Source organism: Salvelinus fontinalis, chromosome 8 (genome assembly GCF_029448725.1).
Source record: "Salvelinus fontinalis isolate EN_2023a chromosome 8, ASM2944872v1, whole genome shotgun sequence".
Classification (NCBI taxonomy): Eukaryota; Metazoa; Chordata; class Actinopteri; order Salmoniformes; family Salmonidae; genus Salvelinus; species Salvelinus fontinalis.
Genome location: NC_074672.1, coordinates 1,403,010 through 1,429,411, shown reverse-complemented (window position 1 = coordinate 1,429,411; position 26,402 = coordinate 1,403,010). Strand labels below are relative to the sequence as shown.

Sequence of the window (26,402 nt, the reverse complement as noted above, 5' to 3'; positions counted from 1 at the left end):
TGGCTTTATAGAAACAGTTTATTTACTCTAAAACATACACGAACAAAGCACCATATAAACATAAAGACTGATACAGACGTAAGCCTACCTGCCTTGCGAGTCAATGTGGCCATTTTCTTTTTTTCATAGCAAACACTCCAAATAACAAAAAGACAGCAGATTATCTTATATTACAGCATGCTGAATAGAAAACCTGCATAAGAGAATCCGACAGAGCAAACTAGAGACAATTGTGAGATGACAGTATAAAAGTGCCATTCATTATACAGCAGTTGAAAGACTGACAATGAAGAAATTAGCACATTTTACATAATTAAAATCATGGAAATATGAGAAGGGAGGGGTTTAAGGAATAGACCATCTTTGAGAGCAAAAAAAAACACACAAAAAAACAAGACAACCAAGACGTTCTCTTCCTCTAAAGAGGATGAAGATCGGGTTATTTTTGAGTCGATGGTGAAACCGGTACTTTGCCGTGTCCCTCGCACCATAAGACAAGTAATACAGCTAAAAGGAAGCGGCCGGGGTGCTACGGCACCCATTTCCTCCTAGCACCCGCCACACACCAGCCCAGCAGTTAAAAAAAGGGGGGTAGGTCAGAGTAGAAGATGGCACAGAATGCCTGTCAAGAGTTTTAAATAGAAGTCCTTATAAGCGAGTCCTGATGTGAGAGGGGCACATTCATAGAGAAACAGGGGCGGTGATCCACGTTTGATCCATTCCTTCTGCCGAAGCCGGACTATCTTCACCCTTATGAAGGGGAGAATTTTTTGGCCTGTGCTCGAACTCTTTTTTCATATTCTACTCTGTTTTGGCTGAAAAAAAAGAGGGGTTTAGTAAAACAACTGAATGATCGAAATAGTGTTACATCCACCATATCCCTATCCAAAAACAAGACTGCAAACTGGAAGAAATTCCCTCGATTTTAATGCTGCGCTTTAATTAATTGTTACTTTTATTTCTTATTATTTTTGGGGGTATTTAAAAAAAAACGACATTGTTGGTTAGGGCTTGTAAGTAAGCATTTCACTGTAAGGTGTTTCACTGTAACCTGTTGTATTCGGCACGTGACAAATAAAAATTTGATTTGATACTAGCAGGACTCACCAGTAAATTGTGTATGCCTCTGCTTGGGCTGGATCCTGGATATTGGGCTCATTTAAGAGTTCCTGTATTCCTAATAGGATCTGTAAGATATGACAATACATAAAGATCACGTTAGTTGGGCATAGCCATTGGGTGCCCATAGTTTGTAAGTCAATCACCAGGATATCCTAACCTGCTTGATGGTGATGGCAGGTCGCCAGTCCTTGTCTTCCTCTAGAATGGATAGGCATACTGTGCCTGACGGATATACGTTAGGATGGAAGAGTGGAGGCTCAAATTTACCTAACAAATTGGGGGGGGGAAAACAAGAGGGATTCATTATGGGGAAAAGAGGTCATGAGAAGTTCTAAGTCCTGTTCCAACACATCCGTCCTACCTTTGTGATCACCAATTTCACCTGAAATTCCGAGAAAAGAAAAGAACTTACACTTTGGGGGCGAGGAAGGATAGTCATCCTTGAACAGCATCCGCAGTTTGAACAAGCCTCCTTCCCATGGGGTCTGGGGATGAGTCACAAGCGTTTTATTTTTAATTTAACTTTTATTTAACTAGGCAAGTCGGTTAAGAATAAATTCTTATTTAATAATGGATCACAAACCACCCTGCATACCACTGCTGGCTTGCTTCTGAAGCTAAGCAGGGTTGGTCCTGGTCAGTCCCTGGATGGGAGACCAGATGCTGCTGGAAGTGGTGTTGGAGGGCCAGTAGGAGGCACTCTTTCCTCTGGTCTAAAAAAATATCCCAATGCCCCAGGGCAGTGATTGGGGACAATGCCCTGTGTAGGGTGCCGTCTTTCGGATGGGACGTTAAACGGGTGTCCTGACTCTCTGAGGTCATTAAAGATCCCATGGCACTTATCGTAAGAGTAGGGGTGTTAACCCCGGTGTCCTGGCTAAATTCCCAATCTGGCCCTCAAACCATCATGGTCACCTAATAATCCCCAGTTTACAATTGGCTCATTCATCCCCCTCCTCTCCCCTGTAACTATTCCCCAGGTCGTTGCTGCAAATGAGAACGTGTTCTCAGTCAACTTACCTGGTAAAATAACGGTAAAATAAATAAAAAACGCTTGCGAACTATGTGAGGGTCAAGGATGAGCCATGACCCATCCTAGCAATCTTTGGTTTCATACAAGATATCCACTTTTCAGTGTTGGTGTATGCAACTACTACATAATGCAGGTGCAAAACGTTGCCTCTCAATGATCTACTACCAACTATGCACATATGGAGTGCTATAAACAATGACTATTTTTAACTGCATGTGTAGAGAATTGGCTGTACTTACCCCCTTCTTCCCAGGAATAGCACATTCCCAGTTCATCAAGTTCATCGTTCCATCTGGGTTTTTCGTCGGCACAGCCACAAAGCCCTGAGAAAGAGGTGCATCAATCAGTAAAATGCTGAAACATGAGGTGATGGCAGTGGATAAATGCCACAATAATGGGCCTCAGGATCTCGTCACAGTATCTCTATGCATTCAAAAGGCCATCAATAAGACGCAATTGTGTTCGTTGTCCGTAGCTTATGCCTGCCCATACCATAACTCCACCACGGGGAACTCCGTTTACAACGTTGGCGTCAGCAAACTGCTCACCCACACGACGCCATACACGTGGTCTGCGGTTGCGAGGCCGGTTGGACATAGGGCTGTTTCGGCGACTATATTACTCGCCACACCGCCGGTCACGAGTCATTCCACGTGACCGTTTAGTCATGATAACCCTTTGGCCACAAAAAATTAGAGGCCTGGTGAGAATATTATCAAGTGCTTGTCAAAATGGAAATGAGAGACTGATGAAGTGTGTGCAGCCTGCACAAGAAACAAAGCAGAGCTCATGCCTTTCATGCAACTTTTTTCAAATCATTAGTCGCATCATGCAGCCTTAAAATTGATTTATTTTATGATAAAAAATATTTTTAAAAAGGGCCTCCCGAGTGGCACAGCAGTCTAAAGCACTGCATTGCAGTGTTGCAGCATCACTATTGCCTGGGGTTTGATACCGACCGTGACCGAGAGTCCCATAGGGTGGCGCACAATTGGCTCAGCATCGTCCGGGTTAGGGGAGGGTTGGCCTGGGAGGCTTAAATTGGCTCATCACGCTCTAGCAACTCCTTGTGGGGGACCAGGCGCCTGCAGGCTGACTTTGGTCGTCAGTTGAACAGTGTTTCCTCCGACACATTGGTGAAGCTGGCTTCCGGGTTGAGCAAGCAGGTGTTAAGAAGCGCGGTTTGGCGGGTCATGTTTTGGAGGACGCATGACTCCACTCTCGTGTTCCGAGCCCGTTGGGGAGTTGCAGCAAAAAGACAATGTCGTAATCACGAAATTGGGGAGAAAAAGGGGGTAAAGAAAATACAAATAAATCTAAACATATAGCCCAATGTTTTTATCACAACTACAATTGCATAAATAACTCGAAATTAAGCCTATAGGAGGACCTGTTTCTTTGTTAACCTTTCTGGCGCAGGCGTTCCGCTAGCGACCCACCTCGACAACATCCGGTGAAATTGCTTAAAAATACAGAAATTGTCATAAACATTCATAAAAAATACAAGTGTTATACATCGGCTTAAAGATTAACTTCTTGTTAATCCAGCCACTTTGTCAGATTTCAAAAAGGCTTTACGGCGAAAGCATACCATGCGATTATCTGAGGACAGTGCCCCGCTTACAAAAGCATACAAACATTTTACAACCAAGTAAAGCAATTACAAAAGTCAGAAATAGCGATAAAATTAATCACTTACCTTTGAAGATCTTCATATGGTTGCAGTCACAAGAGTCCCAGCAACACAATAAATGTTTGTTATGTTCGATAAAGTCCCTCTTTATATCCCCAAAACTCAGTTTTGTTGGCGCGTTTTGTTCAGTAATCCACTGGCTTCAAGGCGGTCAAACCATGCAGACGAATACATCCTAATAGTACCGGTAAAGTTCATCGAAACATGTCAAACGATGTTTATAATTAATCCTCAGGTTGTCAATTTTCTAAATAATCAATAATATTTCAACTGGACAATAGCATATTCAATAGAAAGGAAAAACACCGAAGGGTGCGCAAACGTGCGCAAACCAGCTCTGCGCAAACGTGCGCAAACCAGCTCTGCATTCTTCCTCAGTCCACTGACAAAAAGGTCTCATTCTTCTTCATTTTTCAGAAAGCAAGCCTGAAACAATGGTCTAAAGACTGTTGACATCTAGTGGAATCCACAGGAACTGCAATCTGGGTCCTAACCCATTAGATACTGTATAGGCATTCAATTGAAAATACCCACATTAAAAAAAATCCCACTCCCTGGATGGATTTTCCTCAGGTTTTCGCCTGCCATATCAGTTCTGTTATACTCACAGACCTTATTTGAACAGTTTTGGAAACTAGAGTGTTTTCTATCCACATCTACCAATTATATGCATATCCTAGCTTCTGGGCCTGAGTAACAGGCAGTTTACTTTGGGCACGCTTCTCATCCAGATGTCGAAATACTGCCCCCAAGCCATAAGAAGTTAACCACTCAATACAGAACAGCCGCTTACTTGCTGTTCTGTTTCGTTGTTCAGTCGTTTCATTCTCAACCAGTATTTCAACATACATGTCAAGTTGTGAAGTTTCAGCTTTGTCTGTCCGTGGCCTCTTCTTCGGTGCGCACTGTCACTGTGTCCATTTCCATCTTGTCCAGCTGTGTCTGTAACATTTCACGTAAATCCTGTTTGTCTGCACCGAAGTAGCGGTCCTTGTACCTAGCATGGTGGCGACACAGTAAAGAGAGAATGCCACTGAATCGCTTGTTCACAGCCTCAAGTACTTTGTAAGTTAACTGCAGACACAAGCCGTGGAGTTTTGTTGAACAGGCATTTCAATGCCATGACAGGGGGTATCACGTCTACTGCAGACGCAGTTGATTAGCTTATTTCTCGAGTCAGATGTTCGAATGGCGCTAGGAATGTGTTCATGTTTCCAAGTTTCAAACATGTTCTCAAATGCCATTGAAAATGGCAGCAGCGGTATGAGAACCAGCACATTCTTGAGCATGCTTTCCTCAGTACGAAATCCTCATCGACCAACTGTACTGTCAGACTCAGCAAGCTGATGTGGCTGACATTGCTGGCCCAAATGTCAGCCGTGAAGCTAATAGCAGTGACGCCCATAGCAAGTAACTCATGGATGTGCATTTCAACAATACTGTGTAACTCCGGTAGGGCAACATCTGAAAAATAGCGCCTACTTGGTAGTGTGTACTAGTGCTTGACCAGTCGGCGAAAGCCAACATTGTCCACGACAGAGAACGATTGATTGTCAAGGGCAATGAATTCCATTACCTTGGCATTAATGGATTTCGCCTTTGAGTTGTCTTGCTGAAAATGTCTTACTCTTTCAAATGATTGCTCGACTTGAACATGTTTAGTTGGAAGTGCGCTTAGTGTTTTTCTGCTTTTGTTCTGTGTAGCGCTGTATTTTTCGTGGCATCATCTGCAAAAGTTATATAGGTATGCACGTCAGCTTTGACATTGGTTTTGCACATCGGCGTTAAACTAGACATCGGGCCGATGCTGGCATTTTTAGCTAATATTGGCCGATTACGATATGATCACCGATACATTGTGAATCCCTAGTTACATTCTTCTTCTAAAATTTATTAAATAGCCCCCCCCAGATCTACACACAAAATACCCCACGAAAAACAGTTTTTTTTTTAGCAAAATATAAATAGAACTGAAATATCACATTTACATAAGTATTCAGACAATTTACTCACCTTTGGCAGCAATTACAGCCTCAAGTCTTCTTGGGTATGACGCTATAAGCTTGGCACACCTCTATTTGGGGAGTTTCTCCCATTCTTTTCTGCAGATCCTCTCAAGCTCTGTCAGGTTGGATGTCGCTGCACAGCTATTTCAGGTCTCTCCAGAGATGTTCGATTGGGTTCAAGTTCAGGCTCTGGCTGGGCCACTCAAGGACATTCAGAAACTTGTCCCGAAGCCACTCCTACTTTGTCTTGGTTGTGTGCGTAGGATCGTTGTCCTGTTGGAAGGTGAACCTTCGCCCAAGTCTGGTCCTGAGCATTCCGGAGCAGTTTTTCATCACGGATCTCTGTACTTTGCGCCGTTCATCTTTCCCTTGATCCTGACTAGTCTCCCAGTCCCTGCTGCAGAAAAACATCCCCACAGCACGATGATCCCACCACCACGCTTCACTGATGGTGTCAGGTTTACTCCAGATGTGATGCTTGGCCTTCAGGCAAAAGAGTTCTAGCTTGGTTTCATCAGACCAGAGAATCTTGTTTCGACTGGTCTGAGAGTCTTTAGGTGCCTTTTGGCAAACTCCAAGCGGGCTGTCATGTGAGGAGTGGCTGGTGCTGAGTGCTGAGAGGTGGTTGTCTTTCTGGAAGGTTCTCCCATCTCCACAGTTGAATTCTGGAGCTCAGTCAGAGTGACCATCGGGTTCTTGATCACGTCCCAGACCAAGGCCCTTCTTCCCCGATTGCTCAGTTTGGACGGGCAGCCAGCTCTAGGAAGTCTTGGTGGTTCCAAACGTCTTCCATTTAAGAATGACTGAGGCCACTGTGTTCTTGGGGACCTTCAATGCTGTAGAAATGTTTTGGTACCCTTCCCCAGATCTGTGCTTCAACACAATCCTGTCTCGGAGCTCTTTGGATAATTCATTCAACCTCATGGCTTGGTTTTTGCTCTGACATGCACTGTCAACTGTGGGACCTTATCTAGAAAGATGTGTGCCTTTCCAAATCATGTCCAATCAACCCCATTTCCCACAGGTGGACAATCAAGTTGTAGAAACATCGAGGATGATCAATGGAAACAGGATGGACCTGAGCTTAATTTAGAGTCTCATAGCAAAGGGTCTGAATACTTATGTAAATAAGTATTTTCAGTTTTTTATTTTTAATACGTTTGCACAAATTAACCCTCCCCCCCCGCGTTGTCATTATGGGGTATTGTGTGTAGACTGAGGAGGATTTTTTATTTATTTAATGAATTTTAGAATAAGGCTGTAATGTGACAAAATGTGGAAAAAGTCAAGGTGTCTGAATACTTCCGAATGCACTGTTTATGCATGTATACACACAGAGTGTAAAAAAAACATTAGGAACACCTGCTTTTTCCATGACATACTGACCAGGTGAAAGCTATGATCCCTAATTGATGTCACTTGCTAAATCCATTTCAAACAGTTTAGATGAAGGGGCAGAGACAGGTTAAAGGGTTTGAGACATGGGTTGTGTATGTGTGCCATTCAGAGGGTGAATGGGCAAGACAACATATTTAAGTGCCTTTGAACGAGGTATGGTCGTAGATGCCAGGCGCACCGGTTTGTGTCAAGAACGGCAATGCTGCTGGGTTTTTCCACGCTCAACAGTTTCCCGTGTGCATCAAAAATGGTCCACCACCCAAAGGACATCCAGCTAACTTGACAACTGTGGAAAGCATTGGAGTCAACATGGGCAGCATCCCTGTGGAATGGTTGACACCTTGCAGATTCCAGTCCCGACTAATTGAAGCTGTTCTGAGGGCAAAGGGGGTGAAACACAATTTTGGGAGGTGGTCTTAATGTTTTATACACTCAGTGGATATGTATATATATTTTTTACTCAAACCACCCGTGGACCGGATTGGACCCCCTTTGCGTGCTGGATGTGGGCTGTATGTTCGACACCCCTGGTCCAGAACTACACACTGAAAATGTGATGCTTGACTGGCATAAATACTCACGAATGGGTGGTCTTTCCGCCACGCTTTGCGCTCCTGAGCAAGCCGGCTCAATGCAATGCCAGACATGACTGGTGGGCTCCTGAAACAGCAGAAGTAACAAACAAGTGTGCTTTCAAAGACATGTAAATACAACATCTAAGAAATTAGGTTAAATGTATCATTTTGTCAACCTACACAAAATACTCCAATGCCAAAGTGGAAGAAAACTTTAAAATGTTTTAAAGATAAAAAATAAAACACCTTGATTTAGATAAGTATTCACCCTGAGTCAATACATGTTAGAAACACTTTTGGTGGCGATTACAGCTGTGAGTTCATGGATAAGTCTAAAGGGGACAGCATGCTTCAGCTCGGATGGAGCCTAGCCGAGAACCGAACAAATGTGCTTTTATACTCCCTTAAGACCTTCGGGGGGGAAAGAAGCGCCATTTGTACTGTTTGTCCACTTTGAGACGCCATAGCCAGTATACGCTAACAACATTTTTTAAATAAAAAATTACTACGATAACTCAAGAAATCTGTCATTAATTGACGTTTTTGCCGAGATCTTAGTTGCCTAATTTGACATTAACTAAGATGTTGGAACAAAAACGTGTTTGAACAAAAACATCAAAATGTAGTCATAATATATGCACAAACTCTTCCGAACTGTTTCGGCTGGAAAGCATGCGAACACCTTAAGAGCTTTGCACACCTGAATTGTGCAATATTTGCTCATCATTCTTTTCAAAATTGTTCAAGCACGTTTCAGGAACATTCACTGTGTTCTTGGTAATGTTAGCTTTTATTCCCAACCATTCCCACACAGAGAGAGACGTGATCGCATACAAACGTAAGCAAAGTTTGAAATGATTATGTTTTAGTCAAAAATATTTGCTTGGGGTTTTGCTGTCAATTTGCAGTCTACAAATTGTTTGTAATTATAAACTGGGTGGTTCGAGCCCTGAATAATGATTGGCTGACAGCCATGGTATATCAGACCGTATATACCACAGGTATGACAAAACATGAATTGACTGCACTAATTACGATTATAATAACAATAAGGTACCTCGGAGGTTTGTTATATATGGCCAATAGAGTTGCAAAGGGTCGGAAACCTTCCTGAATTTTTGGGGAAATTTTCCATGGCATGTTAATCCCGGGAATTAAGGAAAATTCCTCAAATTCATTTTAGTTTTTTCTACCATGTGGGTTTTAGCTTGCTTGAGTCTCCCAACTGAGGAGTGTTAATTCACCCGTTTCCATACATGTTTCATTTTAAAACATGTATTATACAAAGGAGTTGTTTAATCTAACCGCTTAACTATTTATCGGTACATGGAATTGTATTTTGTTTTTTTACTAATTTTTTCCTAATCTTTACAGGAAAATGCCACGGCCACTATCTGATGTGTGGAGACATTTCACTGCAGCTAATGTAGAAGGAAAAGCTGTGTACATTTGCAAATGCTGTGCCAAATCACATGTGAAGAAAGCAACAAAGGTGCAGAATCATCTGGCCAAGTGCATTGCGTTCTCAACAAGCAATCTCTGACAAAAGTCCCTCTACTTCTATTCAAGGTGAAACAAATGTATCAGACACCTTATCGATAGCAACAGCTCATAGTCCTCCTGGAATCAGAAGTTTTTTTGACTCAATGGAGGAACATAGTCAGAGAAATATTGATGAATGTCATGCTCGAGCTGTGTATGCAACTGGTTCACCTCTGATGCTCACAGGCAATGTGTATTGGTAGAGATTTCTGAATATTCTGACGCCCAGCATTGGACCGCAGAAGGTATTTGTACTGATGACAGACAATGCTGCGAACATGATGGCTGCTTGGTCAAAAGTGGAGGAATCTAACCCTCACATCACACCAATTGGCTGTGCTGCTCATGCATTGCATCTGCTCCTCAAGGACGTGGCACTGAAAACAATGGATACACTCTACAAGAGAGCCAAGGAAATGGTTAGGTATGTGAAGGGTCATCAAGTTATAGCAGCAATCAACCTCACCAAATAAAGTGAGAAGAAGAGCAACACATTGAAGCTGCCCAGCAACACCCGTTGGGGTGGTGTTGTCGTCATGTTTGACAGTCTCCTGGAGGGGAACGAGTCTCTCCAAGAAATGGCCATATCAGTCTGCCGATATGGACAGCCCCATCAAGAGGATCCTCCTGGATGATGTATTTTGGGAGAGTGGTAAGCAGCCAGAAACCTATAGCAGTAGCCATTGCATGGATTGAGGGAGATAATGCCATCTTGTCTGATGTTCAAACTCTGCTTGCAGATACAAGAGGAGAAATCCATACTGCCCTGCCCACTTCACTGTTGCGCCAAACTGAGAAAACTGCAGTTCTGAAATACCTCAAAAAGAATGACGACGTCTGCCTGAAGCCCATACAGAGATCAACAAGGCCTACGGTGTCATCACTATTGTGTCTCGCCACCTTGGCCTGGATGAGGGTAAGGTTCTTGGCAGTCTGGCAAAGTACACTTTCAAGCAAGGGCTTTGGGATGGAGATGCAATATGGCAGTCGTGCCAACATAGCTCATCAGCCACCTGGTGGAAGGGACTTTGTGGATCTGAGGCTCATTCCCCTGTTGCCTCCATCATCCTCCAAATCCCACCAACATCAGCCCCCTCAGAGTGCAACTGGTCCTTGTTTGAGAACACACCAGGCTGACCAATACAAGGGTTGAAAAATTGGTGGCCATCTGGGCAAATTTGAGGCTTTTTGAGCCTGACAACGAGCCATCCTCAACGTTGAAAAGTGACAGTGAAGATGAGGCCTCAGAGTCTGATGTTCAAGAGGTGGACATTGAGGAGGTCCAGGGAGAAGACACGGAAGCCTGAGAGGAAGACAACCAAAGCTTTAGTTTGTAGACTATCATTTCACAGATGTATGTTGAAAATGTTTTTAGGAGATGCGATGGATCATTGGGGATCATTCCTTTTTGTTGTTCAGTCAAATCATCCCATGTGAAGAGTCAACTCATTTAATTAAAGTTCAATTCGTAGCCAAATCGTTTTTTTTTCTTCCTATTGAAGTATTTAATAATTTGCAATTATGTCTACTTATAATAAGGTAAAAGGTTTATGTTTCTGTCTCCATATGATATGGTAAATATATCCAATGCAAAAAAACATCTACATTTAAATGGTATTAATATTCATATATTTCCATTAATTCCCATATACTGTTGAAGTCAGAAATGTACATACACTTAGGTTGGAGTCATTAAAACTCGTTTTTCAACCACTCCACAAATTTCTTGTTAACAAATTATAGTTTTGGCAAGTCGGTTAGGACATCTACTTTGTGCATGACAAGTAATTTTTCCTAAAATTGTTTACAGACAGATTGTTTCACTTAATCACAAATCCAGCGGGTCAGACGTTTACATACACTAAGTTGACTGTGCCTTTAAACAGCCTGGAAAATTATAGGAAATTATGTCATGGCTTTAGAAGCTTCTGATAGGCTAATTAACATCATTTGAGTCAATTGGAGGTGTAACCTGTGGATGTATTTCAAGGCCTACCTTCAAACTCAGTGCCTCTTCGCTTGACATCATGGGAAAATGAAAAGAAATCAGCCAAGACCTCATGAAAACAATTGTAGACCTCCACAAGTCTGGTTCATCCTTGGGAGCAATTTCCAAACGCCTGAAGGTACCACGTTCATCTGTACAAACAATAGTACGCAAGTATAAACACCATGGGACCACGCAGCCGTCATACCGCTCAGGAAGGAGACATGCTCTGTCCCCTAGAGATGAACGTATTTTGGTGCGAAAAGTGCAAATCAATCCTAGAACAACAGCAAAGGACCTTGTGAAGATGCTGGAGGAAACCGGTACAAAAACTAACTATATCCATAGTAAAACATATCCTATATCAACATCACCTGAAAGGCCGCTCAGCGAGGAAGAAACCACTGCTCCAAAACCTCCATAAAAAAGACAGACTACGGTTTGCAACTGCACATTGGGACAAAGATCGTACTTTTTGGAGAAATGTCCTCTGGTCTGATGAAACAAAGATAGAACTGTTTAGCCATAATGACTATCGTTATGTTTGTAGGAAAAAGGGGGAGGCTTGCAAGCCGAAGAAAACACCATCACAACCGTGAAGCATGGGAATGGCAGCATCATGTTGTGGGGGTGCTTTGCTGCAGAAGGGACTGGTGCGCTTCACAAAATAGATGGCATCATGAGGTAGGAAAATTATGTGGATAAATTGAAGCCACATCTCAAGACATCAGCCAGGAAGTTAAAGCTTGGTCGCAAATGGGTCTTCCAAATGGACAATGACCCCAAGCATACTTCCAAAGTTGTGGCAAAATGGCTCAAGGACAACAAAGTCAAGGTATTGGAGTGGCCATCAATCCCATAGAAGATTTGTAGGCAGAACTGAAAAAGAGTGTGCGAGCAAGGAGGCCTACAAACCTGACTCAGTTACACCAGCTCTGTCAGAAGGAACGGGCCAAAATTCACCCAACTTATTGTTGGAAGCTTGTGGAAGGCTACCCGAAACGTTTGACCCAAGTTATGCAATTTAAAGGCAACGCTACCGAATACTAATTGAGTGTATGTAACCTTCTGACCCACTGGGAATGTGATGAAAGAAATAAAAGCTGAAATAATTTTCTACTATTATGCTGACATTTCACATTCTTAAAATAAAGTGTTGATCCTAACTGACCTAAGACAGGGAATTTTTACTAGGATGAAATGTCAGAAATTGTGAAAAACTGAGTAGAAATGTATTTGACTAAGGTGTCTGTAAACTTCCAACTTGAACTGTATTCCCATTAATTCCCGGCAGTTTCCACCTCTGAATATATACCACACCCCCTCGGGTCTTATTGCGCAATTATGTTTCAGCCCCCCCAACCATCGGCTCAAGAATGTAAATAAATATTATATATAAAAACGGCCCGCGGGTGAATCTAGTTGATGATCCCCGTCTATGGGTTCATTTGCATAATTCTGTGGAATTAAATTGGCATGTGTGTACAGTATATTCATTATGCATCTTTGAGTGAAAAATCTGTCAGACAGCGCAAGAGCTGCAGCATCTTGGTGTTTTCAAGACAACTGGGTCAAATGATAACATCAGTGATCTTTAGGTCCGAAAGTTGGGGTTCGAGTTGGATGACCGTTCGTTCAAAACCATCCCCCCCCCCCAGTCGGAGCAAGTTTTTCCTGGGAGGCAGTATCCATTTTGAAATCGTATACTTAAAAAAAAAACAATTCAATAAAACGAGGCATGTCTTATCCTGTCTAGGCTGAGGGTGCCGCTAGCGGCACTCCCCCCCCACCCCCACTGAAAAGGCAGAGCCGCGAAATTCAAAAAAAATATTTTTTTAAAATATTTAACTTTCACACATTAAAGTCCAATACAGCTAATGAAAGACACAGATCTTGTGAATCCAGCCAACATGTCCGATTTTTAAAATGTTTTACAGGGAAGACACAATATGTAAAGATGTAAATCTATTACCTAAAAACACATTAGCATAATCCACCATCTTTTATTTGTCCACCAACACCAGTAGCTATCACCAATTCGGCTAAACTAAGATATTTATAGCCCCTAACCAAGAAAAAAACTCATCAGATGACAGTCTGATAACATATTTATGGTATGGGATAGGTTTTGTTAGAAAAATGTGCATATTTCAGGTAGATGGCATAGGTTACAATTGCACCCACCGTCACAAATGGACTAGAATAACTACATAGAGCAACGTGTTTACCTACTTACTAATCATCAAACATTTCGTAAAAATACACAGCATACACTAATCGAAAGACACAGATCCTGTGAATACAGACAATATTTCAGATTTTCTAAGTGTCTTACAGCGAAAACACAATAAATCGTTATATTAGCATAGCACATAGCACATAGCAGCCCAGCATTGATTCTAGCCAAAGAGAGCGATAACGTCAACATCGCCAAAATATATTATTTTTTTCACTAACCTTCTCAGAATTCTTCAGATGACACCCCTGTAACATCACATTACAACATACATATACAGTTTGTTCGAAAATGTGCATATTTAGCCACCAAAATCATGGTTAGACAATGTGAAATGTAGCCCAGCTGGTGAGAAAATGTCCGTGCGCCATATTAGACAGTGATCTACTCTTATACATAAATACTCATAAACGTGACTAAAAAATATAGGGTGGACATCGATTGATAGACAATTTAATTCTTAATACAATCGCGGAATTACATTTTTTAAATTATCCTTACTTTTCAATACAGTTTGCGCCAAGCGAAGCTACGTCAAAAAACATGGCGTCCTAAACCACTAACATTTTTCGACAGAAACACGATTTATCATAATAAAAATGTCCTACTTTGAGCTGTTCTTCCATCAGTATCTTGGGCAAAGGATCCTTTCTTGGGTCTAATCGTCTTTTGGTGGAAAGCTGTCCTCTTGCCATGTGGAAATGCCAACTGCGTTCGGGATGAACTGGAAGCGTGCCCAGAGATTCACAGCGTTTCAGAAATAAATGTCCCAAAATCGCACTAAACGGATATAAATTGCTATAAAACGCTTTAAATTAACTACCTTATGATGTTTTTAACTCCTATAACGAGTAGAAACATGACCAGAGTAATATTACTCCCTCCACTAATGCTTGGAACAAGTGCGGGTCGATGTCCTCCAGGCGCATGACGCAGCAAGAAAAGAGTGACTAGCTACAGGGTTTTTTAATTTGTAGTGCCTGTGAACGCGCAATCGACCCCATTCAAATCGTCATCACGTAAAGGCATCCAGGGGAAGACGTAAGCAGTGTCCGTATACTCATAGCAATAACTGTGGCCTTTTAACTGACTCCAGATCAGGGGCCAACATTTCTGAAATCTGACTCCATGTCAGGGAAATTGCTGTAGAATGGGTTCTGTTCCACTTAGAGACAAAATTTCAACTCCTATAGAAACTATAGACTGTTTTCTATCCAATAATAATAATAATATGCATATTGTACGATCAAGAATTTTGTGGGAAGCCGTTTCAAAAATTACACGATTAGCATAAATAGTGACAACAGCGCCCCCAGCCTCAACAGGTTAACTAATAGGCTACTTTGAAGCAAGGTCTCTCTTCCTATATGTCTGACAGATATTTTCATCGGTCACATGAAACGGCTCGCATGTGCAGTCCCCTTTTGCCAATGGTATTTTCCCGCTAATTGCACTATGGAATAAACATTTGCGTGTAGTCTACTGCCATGTGCACATTGCAGTGCTTATAATGTTTAGCTACATTAAGCTAAATATTTTTGATCTGTTGCATCAGACTAATTTGCTTGTAAACCGTTTAATTTCATGTAGCCTAGGCCTACTGATTGTATGAATTTGGGACTCCTCATCCCACAACTGTCCCAGAGTGTTTGGAATAGGCTCTCTCTTTTTCGACAAGCTGATCAATGGAATAGGTAGCCTAAACTATTCTACTACAGTAGATTGACATAGGCTAGTGATTTTGCTGTTTGTTACTCGTGTGGTTGGCTGAGGAAAAGTAAATGGAAAGTTATTCTAAAAGTTCAAAGTAAGAAGGACCGCACATTGTTGCATCCTCAACTTTCATGTTCTGTTAATATGAATCACCATATTCTAAATGCGATCTCAGTCATTCCCCAATGCATATGGATCCAGTAAATGAAATGTTGCCGGTCAAATGTCCTGCCCCACATTGTCCTAACAGAAACCCTGGATGTGTTTGGCCCAAACATAAGGCATTTAGGACAAAAAATGTTTTTTTCCCCAGTATTACGTTTCTGGGTGGTTTAATACATCATCCACAACATAATTATGAACTTGAGAGAGAGATATATTCATTGTCTGGATTTGTTATCGTTACCCACCTACCAATCACTGCCCATCTTTAAAGCTTTCGAAAAGCTCTGGTCTTTGTAATCGAATCTGTGCTTAATATTCAACACTTGACAGAGACCTTACAAAAGTATTCAGACCTCTCGGATTTATTCACATTTGAATGTGTTACAAAAGTTAGATTAAAATTGATTTATTTTTAAATTTTTCCAACAATCTACATAAAATACTCCAATGTTAAAGTAATACACCTGTCGGCCTAAATGCAAAGCCTTAGTGTTGTTGGATTTGACCCAACCATGAGTAACTGCCTCCTTTTTAAGCATGGTGGTTACTGCATCAGGGTATGCTTGACAAAAGGCAAATACTGGGGAGTTTCAGGATAAAAATAAAACGGGATGAGCTAAGCATAGGCAAAATCCTAGACGAAAGCCTGCTTTACACCAGAGACTGAGAGAGGAAATGCACATTTCAGCAGGACATAACCTACAACACAAGGCCAAAATGTACATTGAGTTGCGTACCAAGAAGACAGTGAATGTTCCTGAGCAGCCAAGTTAAAGTTGACTTAAATCTGCTTGAAAATCTATGGCAAGACTTGAAAATTGGCATCTAGCAATGTACCCCAACAGAGCTTGAATAATTAAGGGGGGAAAAAGAGGGCAAACATTGCACTTACTCAAAGTTGTTTTTAGCATGCATTAGTATTCCGCTCCCTGAGTCAATACAACTAGAAAAAAATGATTTAAGTCAAATTTGACTTCCACTTTGTCAAAGTATTTTGTGTAGATTGTTGTCCAAAAAAAATCACATTTAGTTACAAAGTGGGATTACAATTGTAAAGAAATCCACAGGGACAGATAAAGTTATCTCAAAAATCATCCCAACCCATATCATTTCACAGAGTGAGTCCATCTATCTTAAGTGACTTCTGCTAAATACTCCTAAACTAATTTAGGCTTGCCTTAACAATGGGCATGAATACTTATGAAACTATATTATAGTATATTTTTATGAATTTGTCAAAATTTATAGAACTCTTTTCACTTTGACATAATGGAGTAGTTTTGTCTAGATCAACGATAAATAAAAATACAACTCAGTTAAATATATTTTAATGAAACAAAATAAAAAATATCCAAAGAGAGTTGAATACCTACTGTGTGCAAGGGCAAGAAAAAGTATGTGAACCCTTTGGAAATACCTGGATTTCTGCATAAATTGGTCATAAAATTTGATCTGATCTTCATCGAGGTCACAACAATAGACAAACAGTCTGCTTAAACCAATAACAAACAAATAAACGTGTCTTAAACATGTCTTGTAAACATGTCTTTATAGAACACACCGTGTAAACATTTACAGTCCAGGGTGGGAAATGTAAACTCAGCAAAAAAAAGAAACGTCCTCTCACTGTCAACTGCGTTTATTTTCAGCAAACTTAACATGTGTAAATATTTGTATGAACATAACAAGATTCAACAACTGAGACAAACTGAACAAGTTCCACAGACATGTGACTAACAGAAATGGAATAATGTGTCCCTGAACAAAGGGGGGGGGGGGGGTCAAAATCAGAAGTAAGTCAGTATCTGGTGTGGCCACCAGCTGCATTAGGTACTGCAGTGCATCTCCTCCTCATGGACTGCACCAGATTTGCCAGTTCTTGCTGTGAGATGTTACCCCACTCTTCCACCAAGGCACCTGCAAGTTCCCGGACATTTCTGGGGGGAATGGCCCTAGCCCTCACCCTCCGATCCGACAGGTCCCAGACGTGCTCAATGGGATTGAGATCCGGGCTCTTCAATGGCCATGACAGAACACTGACATTCCTGTCTTGCAGGAAATCATGCACAGAACGAGCAGTATGGCTGGTGGCATTGTCATGCTGGAGGGTCATGTCAGGATGAGCCCGCAGGAAGGGTACCACATGAGGGAGGAGGATGTTTTCCCTGTAACGCACAGCGTTGAGATTGCCTGCAATGACAACAAGCTCAGTCCGATGATGCTGTGATACACAGCCCCAGACCATGACGGACCCTCCACCTCCAAATCGATCCCGCTCCAGAGTACAGGCCTCGGTGTAACGCTCATTCCTTCGACAATAAACGCGAATCCGACCATCACCCCTGGTGAGACAAAACCGCGACTCGTCAGTGAAGAGCACTTATTGCCAGTCTTGTCTGGTCCAGCGATGGTGGGTTTGTGCCCATAGGCGACGTTGTTGCCGGTGATGTCTGGTGAGGACCTGTTTTACAACAGGCCTACAAGCCCTCAGTCCAACCTCTCAGCCTATTGCGGACAGTCTGAGCACTGATTGAGGGATTGTGCGTTCCTGGTGTAACTCTGGCAGTTGTTGTTGTCATCCTGCAACTGTCCCACAGGTGTGATGTTCGGATGTACCGATCCTGATCCTGCAGGTGTTGTCACACATGGTCTGCCACTGCGAGGACGATCAGCTGTCCGTCCTGTCGCCTTGTAGCGCTGTCTTAGGCGTCTCACAGTACGGACATTGCAATTTATTGCCCTGGCCACATCTGCAGTCCTCATGCCTCCTTGCAGCATGCCTAAGACATGTTTACGCAGATGAGCAGGGATCCTGGTCATCTTTCTTTTGGTGTTTTTCAGAGTCAGGACACTAAAGAGGCCTTTCTACTAAGTTTTCATAACTGTGCCCATAACTGCCTACCGTCTGTTAGCTGTTAGTGTCTTAATGACCGTTCCACAGGTGCATGTTCATTAATTGTTTATGGTTCATTGAACAAGCATGGGAAACAGTGTTTGAACCCTTTACAATGAAGATCTGTGAAGTTATTGGGATTTTTACGAATATCTTTGAAAGACAGGGTCCTGAAAAAGGGACATTTCTTTTTTTGCTGAATTTATGGGATCCCTTGGATTTAATAACTGGTTAACCCTCCCTTGGCAGCAATAACCTCAACCAAACATTTTCTGTAGTTGCGGATCAGACCTGCACAACAGTCAGGAGAAATTTTGGACCGTTCCTCTTCACAAAACTGTTTCAGTTCAGTAATATTCTTGGGATGTCTGGTGTGACCTGCTCTTGAGGTCATGCAACAGCATCTCAAATTGGGTTGAGGTCAGGACTCTGACTGGGCCACTCCAGAAGGCGTATTTTTTTTCTATTGAAGCCATTCGGTTGTTGATTTACTTCTGTCTTTTGGGTCATTGCCCTGCTGCATCACCCAACTGTTGAGCTTCAATTGGAGGACAGATAGTCTAACATTCTCCTGCAAAATGTCTTGATAAACTTGGGAATTCATTTTTCCAACGATGATAGCAAGCTGTCCAGACACTGAGGCAGCAAAGCAGCCCCAAACCATGATGCTCCCTCCACCATACTTTACAGTTGGGGTGAATTGTTGATGTTTGTGTGCTGGGCCTTTTTTTTATCCACACGGTGTTGTGTGTCCCATCCAAAGAACTCAACTGTAGTTTCATCTGTCCACAGAATATTTTGGCAGGAGCGCTGTGGAACATCCAGATGCACTTCTACAAACTCCAGATGTGCAGCAATGTTTTTTTTGGAAAGCAATGGCTTCTTCCGTGGTGTCCTCCATGAACACCATTCTTGTTTTGTGTTTGACCTATTGTAGAGTCTTCAACAGAGATGTTAGCATGTTCCAGAGCTTTCTGTAAGTCTTTAGCTGACACTAGGATTCTTCTTAATAACCTCATTGAGCATTCTGCGATGTGCTCTTGCAGTCACTCTTTGCAGGATAGCCAGTCATAGGGAAAGTAGCAACAGTGCTGAACTTTCTCCATTTATAGACAATTTGACGTTGAGACTGGTGTTTTGCGGGTACTATTTAATGAGGCTGCCAGTTGAGGACTTATGAGGCGTCTGTTCCTCAAACTTGTCCTCTTGCTCAGTTGTGCACCAGGGCCTCCCACTCCTCTTTCTATTCTGGTTAGACCCAGTTTACGCTGTTTTGTGATGGGAGTTGTACGAGGTCTTTAGTTTCTTGGCATTTTCTCTTATGGAATAGCCTTCATTTCTCAGAACAAGGATAGACTGACGAGTTTCAGAAGAAAGTTCTATGTTTCTGGCCATTTTTAGCCTGTAATCGAACCCACAATTGCTGATGCTCCAGATGCTTAACTAGTCTAAAGAAGGTCAGTTTTATTGCTTCTTCAAAATCAGCACAACAGTTTTTAGCTGTGCTAACATAATTGCAAAAGGGTTTTCTAATGATCAATTAGCCTTTTTAAATTTAGAAACTTGGATTAGCTAACACAATGTGCCATTGGAACACAGAAGTGATGGTTGCTGATAATGGGCCTCTGTACGCCCATGTAGATATTCCATAAATCAGCCATTTCCAGCTACAATAGTCAATTACAACATTAACAATGTGTACACTGTATTTCTGATGAATTTTATGTTATTTTATTGGACTTTTTTTTTTGCTTTTCTTTCAAAAACAAGGACATTTCTAAGTGACCCCAAACTTTTGAACGATAGTTTATATACACACACACAGTGCCATCGGAAAATATTCAGACACCTTAACTTTTTCCACATTGATACGTTACTGCCTTTTTCTACAATTTATTAAATTCCCCCCCCTCCAATCTACACACAATACCCCATAATGACAAAGCAAAAACTGATTCAGAACTTATGAAAAAAAAAAAACTGAAATATCACCTTTACATAAGTACTCAGACCATTTACTCAGTACTTTGATGAAGCACCTTTGGCAGCGATTACAGCCTCGAGTCTTCTTGGGGATGGTGCTACAAGCTTGGCACACCTGTATTTGGGGAGTTTCTCCCATTCTTCTCTGCAGATCCTCTCAAGCTCTGTCTGGTTGGATGGGGAGCGTTGCTTCACAGCTATTTTCAGGTCCCTCCAGAGATGTTCGATCGGGTTCAAGTCCGGGCACTGGCCACTCAAGGACATTCAGAGACTTGTCCCGAAGCCACTCCTGCGTTGTCTTGGCTGTGTGCTTAAGGTCGTTGTCCTGTTGGAAGGTGAAACTTCACCCTAGTCTGAGGTCCTGAGCGCCCTGGAGAAGGTTTTTATCAAGGAGCTCTGTGTACTTCGCTCCTTTCATCTTTGCCTCGATTCTGACTAGTCTCCCAGTCCCTGCCGCTGAAAAACATCCCCACAGCATGCTGCTACCACCATGCTTCACTGTAGGGATGGTGCCAGGTTTCCTCCAGACATGACCCTTGGCATTCAGGCCAAAGAGTTCAATCTTGGTTTCATCAGACCAGACAATCTTGTTTCTCATGGTCTGAGAGTCTGTAAGCATCTTGACAAACTCCAAGTGTGCCGTCATGTGCCTTGTACTGAGGAGTGGCTTCCGTCTGGTCACTCTACCATAAAGGCCTGATTGATGGAGTGCTGCAGAGGTGGTTGTCCTTCTGAAAGGTTCTCCCATCTCCACAGTTGAATTCTGGCGCTCAGTCAGAGTGACCATCGGGTTCTTGATCACGTCCCAGACCAAGGCCCTTCTTCCCCGATTGCTCAGTTTGGACGGGCAGCCAGCTCTAGGAAGTCATTTAAGAATGATTGAGGCCACTGTATTCTTGTGGACCTTCAATGCTGCAGATCGGTGCCTCTGACACAATCCTGACTCGGAGCTCCAAGGACAATTCCTTCGACCTCTTGGCTTGGTTTTTGCTCTGACATGCACTGTCAACTGTGATACCTTATATAGACAGTTGTGTGCCTTTCCAAATCATGTCCAATCAATTGAATTTACCACAGGTGGACTCCAATAAAGTTGTAGAAACATCTCAATGGTGATTAATGGGAACAGGATGCACCCAAGCTCAATTTCGCGTCTCATAGCAAAGTGTCTGAATACTTATGTAAATAAGGCATCTGTTTTTTTTTATAAATGTGTAAAAAAAGGTCTAAACCCTGTTTTCGCTTTGACATTATGGGGTATTGTGTGTAGATTGCTAAGGATATATATTTTTTAATCCATTTTACAATAAAGGCTGTAATGTAACAAAATGTGGAAAAAGTGGTCTGAATATTTTGCGTAGGCACTTTATATAATTGAGCATAATGGCGCCGGAAGGGATAGCTGCCGTTTTACGGGCTCCTAACCAACTGTGCTATTTTGTGCGTTTTTGTATTGTTTAACTTATTTTGTACATAATGTTGCTACTACTGTTTCTAATGACCGAAAAGAGCTTTTGGATATCAGATCAGCGATTACTCACCTTGAACTGGATGAAGATTTTTTCTTTAATTAGTCCGACGCGAAGGATATACTGCTTCTCCGAGACCAGGCCAAAATCCCCGTTGTTCGTGTGAAGAAAAGATGGAAATACAGGGGGCGGAGATCGGGGTGCCTTGTTAGAATTCTTCGCCGAGTGGGTAACCCGCCTTTACCATCCGTTCTATTGGCCAACGTGCAACCACGGGGGAAAAAATGGATGATGTCCGTTCAAGACTATCCTACCAAAGGAACATTAAAAACTGTAATATCTTATGTTTCACCGAGTCGTGGATGAACGACGACACAGATAATATACATTTGGCTGGGTTTTCCTTGCATCGGCAGGACAGAACAACCACGTCTGGTAAGATGAGGGGCGGGGGTGTGTCCATTTGTCAATAACAGCTGGTAAGCTATGTCTAATATTGCTCACCTGAGGTAGAGTAACTCATGATAAACTATAGACCACACTGTCTATATTTTTTGTAGCCGTCTATTTACCACCAAAAACGGATGCTGCTCGTTGAGTGCGGTCTTAGTGCCAGCATAAGGCCATAAGCAGACAAGAAAATGCTCATCTAGAAGCAGAACTCCTAGTGGCTGGAGACTTTAATGCAGGCAAATCCATTTGACCTAATTTCTACCAACGTAACATGTGCAACCAGAGGGGGAAAAAAGCCCTAGACAACCATCACTCCACACACAGAGACACATACAAATAATCATATCCTCCTGATTCCTGCTAACAAGCAAAAACTAAAGCAGGAAGTACCAGTGACTCGCTCAATAGGGAAGTGGTCAGATTACGCAGATGCTACAGGACTGTTTTGCTAGCACAGACTGGAATATGTTCTGGGATTCATGCAATGGCATTGAGGAGTATACCACCTAAGTCATCGGCTTCATCAATAAGTGCATCAACGACGTCGTCCCCAGTGACCGTACGTACATATCCCAACCAGAAGCCATGGATTACAGGCAACATCTGCACCGAGCTAAAGGCTAGATCTGCAGCTTTCAAGCTGCAGCTATTCCGGACGCTTATCTGAAATCCCGCTATGCCCTCAGATGAACTATCAAACAAGCAAAGCAGCAATACAGGACTAAGATTGAATCCTACTACACCGGCTCTGACACTTTGATGAGGCAGGGCTTGAAAACTATTACGAACTACAAAAGAGGAACTCAGCCACGAGCTGCCCAGTAATGTGAACCTACCAGACGAGCTAAATGCCCTTCATGCTCGCTTCGAGGCAAGTAACACTGACGCATGCATGAGAGCACCAGCTGTTCGGGACGACTGTGTGATCACGCTCTCCATAGCCAATGTGAGTAAGACCTTTAAACATTTACAAGACCGCTGGGCCAGACGGATTACCAGGACGTGTACTCAAAGCATGCGCGGACCAACTGGCAAGTGTATTCACTGACATTTTCAACCTCTCCCTGACCGAGTCTGTAATACCTACATGTTTCAAGCAGAACACCATGGTACCTGTGCCCGAGAAAGCAAAGGTAACCTGTCTAAATTACTACTGCCCCGTAGCACTCACGTCAGTAGCCATGAAGTGCTTTGAAAGGCTGGTCATGGCTTACATCAACACCATCATCCCAGAAACCCTAGACCCACTCCAATTCGCATGACGCCCCAACAGATCCACCGATGGCGCGGTCGAGAATGTGTCACCTTTGTGAGAATGCTGTTCATTGCCTACAGCCATGTTCAACACCATAGTGCCCACAAAGCTCATCACTAAGCTAAGGACCGTGGGACTAAACACCTCCCTCTGCAACTGGATCCTGGACTTTCTGACGGGCTGCCTCTAGGTGCTAAGGGTAGGCAACAACGCATCTTCCATGTTGATCCTGAACACGGGGGGCCCTCAGAGGTGTGTACTTAGTCCTCTTCTGTACTCCCTGTTCAGCCACAACTGTGTGGCCAAGCACGACTCCAACGCCATTAACTTTGCTGACGACACAATAGGAGGCCTGATCACTGACAAGACAGCCTATAGGGAGGTCAGAGACCTGGCAGTGTGGTGCCAGGACAACAAACTCTCCTCTAACGTGAGCAAGACAACAGAGCTGATCGTGGACTACAGGAAAAGGAGGGCCGAATACGGCCCCATTCACAAGGCTGTAGTGGAGCGGGTTGAGAGTTTCAAGTTCCTTGGTGTTCACATCACCAACAAACTATCATGGGCCAAACACACCAAGACAGTCGTGAAGAAGGCACGACAACACCCTTCCTCCCTTAGGAGACTGAACAAGATTTGACATGGGTGCCCAGATCCTCAAAGTTCTACCGCTGCACCATCGAGAGCTACTCACTGTTTATTATCTATACATAGTCACTTTACTACATACATGTACAAATTACTTTGACTAACCTGTACCGCCGCATATTGACTCGGTACCCCCTGTACATAGCCTCGATACTGTTATTTTCTTGTTACTTTTTATTTTATTTAGTAAGTGTTTTAACTCGTTTTCTTTAACTGCATTGTTGGTTAAGGGCTCGTAAGTAAGCATTACAGAGTAACGTCTACACCTGTTGTATTCGGCGCATGTGACAAATACCATTTTATTTGATCCTGTACACAAGGGTAAATACCTGGTTTACAAAGTCTAGCCTATATTAGTCAAAAGACAAAAACATGTATAAACAGTGGCCCTGAAAGACTGGAGTTTTACATTCATAGATAGCAACTTCTATTAATTTTATCTACCATGTTGACTTCCCTAGAAAGGTCCTGGTGTGTACTGTAGGTTATGTATCCAAAATGTAGGGTGTCCAACTCTGCCTGGTGGGTGAAAACGCGCTATGGTGAAGAAATACAACTTCCTTATGTTATTAAAAATAATTTTTACCAAGACAAATATGATTGTTCATGTTCTGAAACGTTCAGTGGTCTCTAACATATCAACATTATATCCAAAAAGTGTTATTTCGTAACCTAATACATCCATATTAAGCACCTAACTCTATTGACATATCGGTGCAGGTTTCTCATAACTTTTGATAATTTTACATTTTGTGGTCATTGTCTTCAAAAGTTGTTTTCACGGATCGCAAAAAGCTAAATTAGCATGACACGGGCTGAATTAAAATGTAAAGGCTTTGAAAATAAAAAGCTTGGTATACACTCATTTCTCCATTGACATTTCAGAGATTTTTTGAGAAAGCTTACAAAAAGAACAGGGATTTTGAATTAATATGAAAATCGTATATTAAAATACTACATGGCATGTCTCAAACTCGATATCCATCTAACCTCTGTATTGCTTTATGTCCTACGGATTCGAGAAGATGAGTTCAACAGGAAAATGAGCCACCCAGGTAGCCAGTAGACTTAATTATTGCACAGAATCCAGCCAAATTGACGCGATGTTCCTGATAATTTGCCACTTTTGGGTTTGACACTATGATATTGTCATGGACTGAGCACACAGCAATCATCATAACACCGGGCTGTTAATCTGCGCCAGAAACTCCCAACATTTTTGCGCAAAATATCTGGTCCGCTGTCTGCTCGTTAGCTGACTGCACGTTAGCTGGTAGCTATGCCAGCGACGATACAAATTACGTACGAAATAAATTACTCATGGTGCAAATTCCAGGTCAGAAACTGGCCAACAACATGTGCGACTACCCTGGCCATATGTGGAGCGCGGTTGGCGAACGGAGTCTGCTTGAGCACTTGTCGTTTTTCCGCATCTTGTTGTGGCAACGAGACTCGTTCTCATCATCTGAAGCCCATAAATAGGAGTTGCTATGTTTGTCCGCTTTCTTTAGTTTAAAACGGAAACTCACAAATGTGCAATAATACCACCCATGACTGAGCAGGACAAAGGACCGAGGGCTTCCCAAACTGGCGCACATTTACGCATCAACCAACTAACGAAAATGGCGCAAACTCAGGCAGATTATATAACCTCGTATTACATAAATACAAAATTGTAAGGGCACGAGCGACATTCTCTTACCTTTCAATATGGCTATAATGACTCGTATTTTTTTAACTGGATGAATTAGTCGTGTTTAAATCGGGATAAAGCCCGGTGAAGTTTCCCTCCTGAAAAAACACCCGTTCCTGCCCAAGCTAAATAACAGGACCAGTAACATAGGCAATCTCCCAACCGCCTGAATCAATGAAGTGGGGGTTCTGCAGGGATCGATGTACCATAATCACGTTATTAGTTTGTGTTAATTGAAATAACTGACAAGTAAGTGGTACAACGTTCATAATGTGGTCTGCATTGATTTGGGTACAACGTTCATGTGGTCTGCATAGATTTGTGCACAATTTGCATTCGTAAGTGACAGCTGATGAAGATGGCCTTATTACTATGTCCGATCATTTAAGTTATGCAATATGTGCATATCAATTGGATAATTTTAGACTTAGTCCCAAAAATGCAATAAACTCAAACCGGCAATTTCGTAGACCACTAAAGATTTAAAGGTGCAGTACGAGCATTTAAAAAATAAATAAAAAAAACACTAGAGGGTGCT

The 26,402-nt window shown here is 42.4% G+C and overlaps 1 protein-coding gene across 2 annotated transcripts; it reads right to left on the bottom strand.

The window, feature by feature from the left end:
• Positions 1–26,023, bottom strand: LOC129860350 (SUMO-conjugating enzyme UBC9-B-like). 2 transcript variants are annotated; one of them, XM_055930673.1, is made up of 8 exons: positions 25,874–26,023; positions 21,888–22,125; positions 7,834–7,912; positions 2,395–2,478; positions 1,535–1,607; positions 1,280–1,389; positions 1,108–1,187; positions 1–815 (listed from the first exon to the last, which is right to left on the bottom strand). In XM_055930673.1, exons 3-8 carry the CDS (start codon positions 7,897–7,899, stop codon positions 752–754), a joined length of 477 nt encoding a protein of 158 aa, XP_055786648.1. In that variant the 5' UTR covers positions 7,900–7,912; positions 21,888–22,125; positions 25,874–26,023; the 3' UTR covers positions 1–751. The 2 variants fall into 2 exon arrangements, with proteins under 2 accessions (XP_055786648.1, XP_055786647.1); XM_055930672.1 differs by lacking the exon at positions 21,888–22,125 and having other exon boundaries at positions 25,874–26,022.
• Positions 26,024–26,402: the final 379 nt, after the last annotated feature.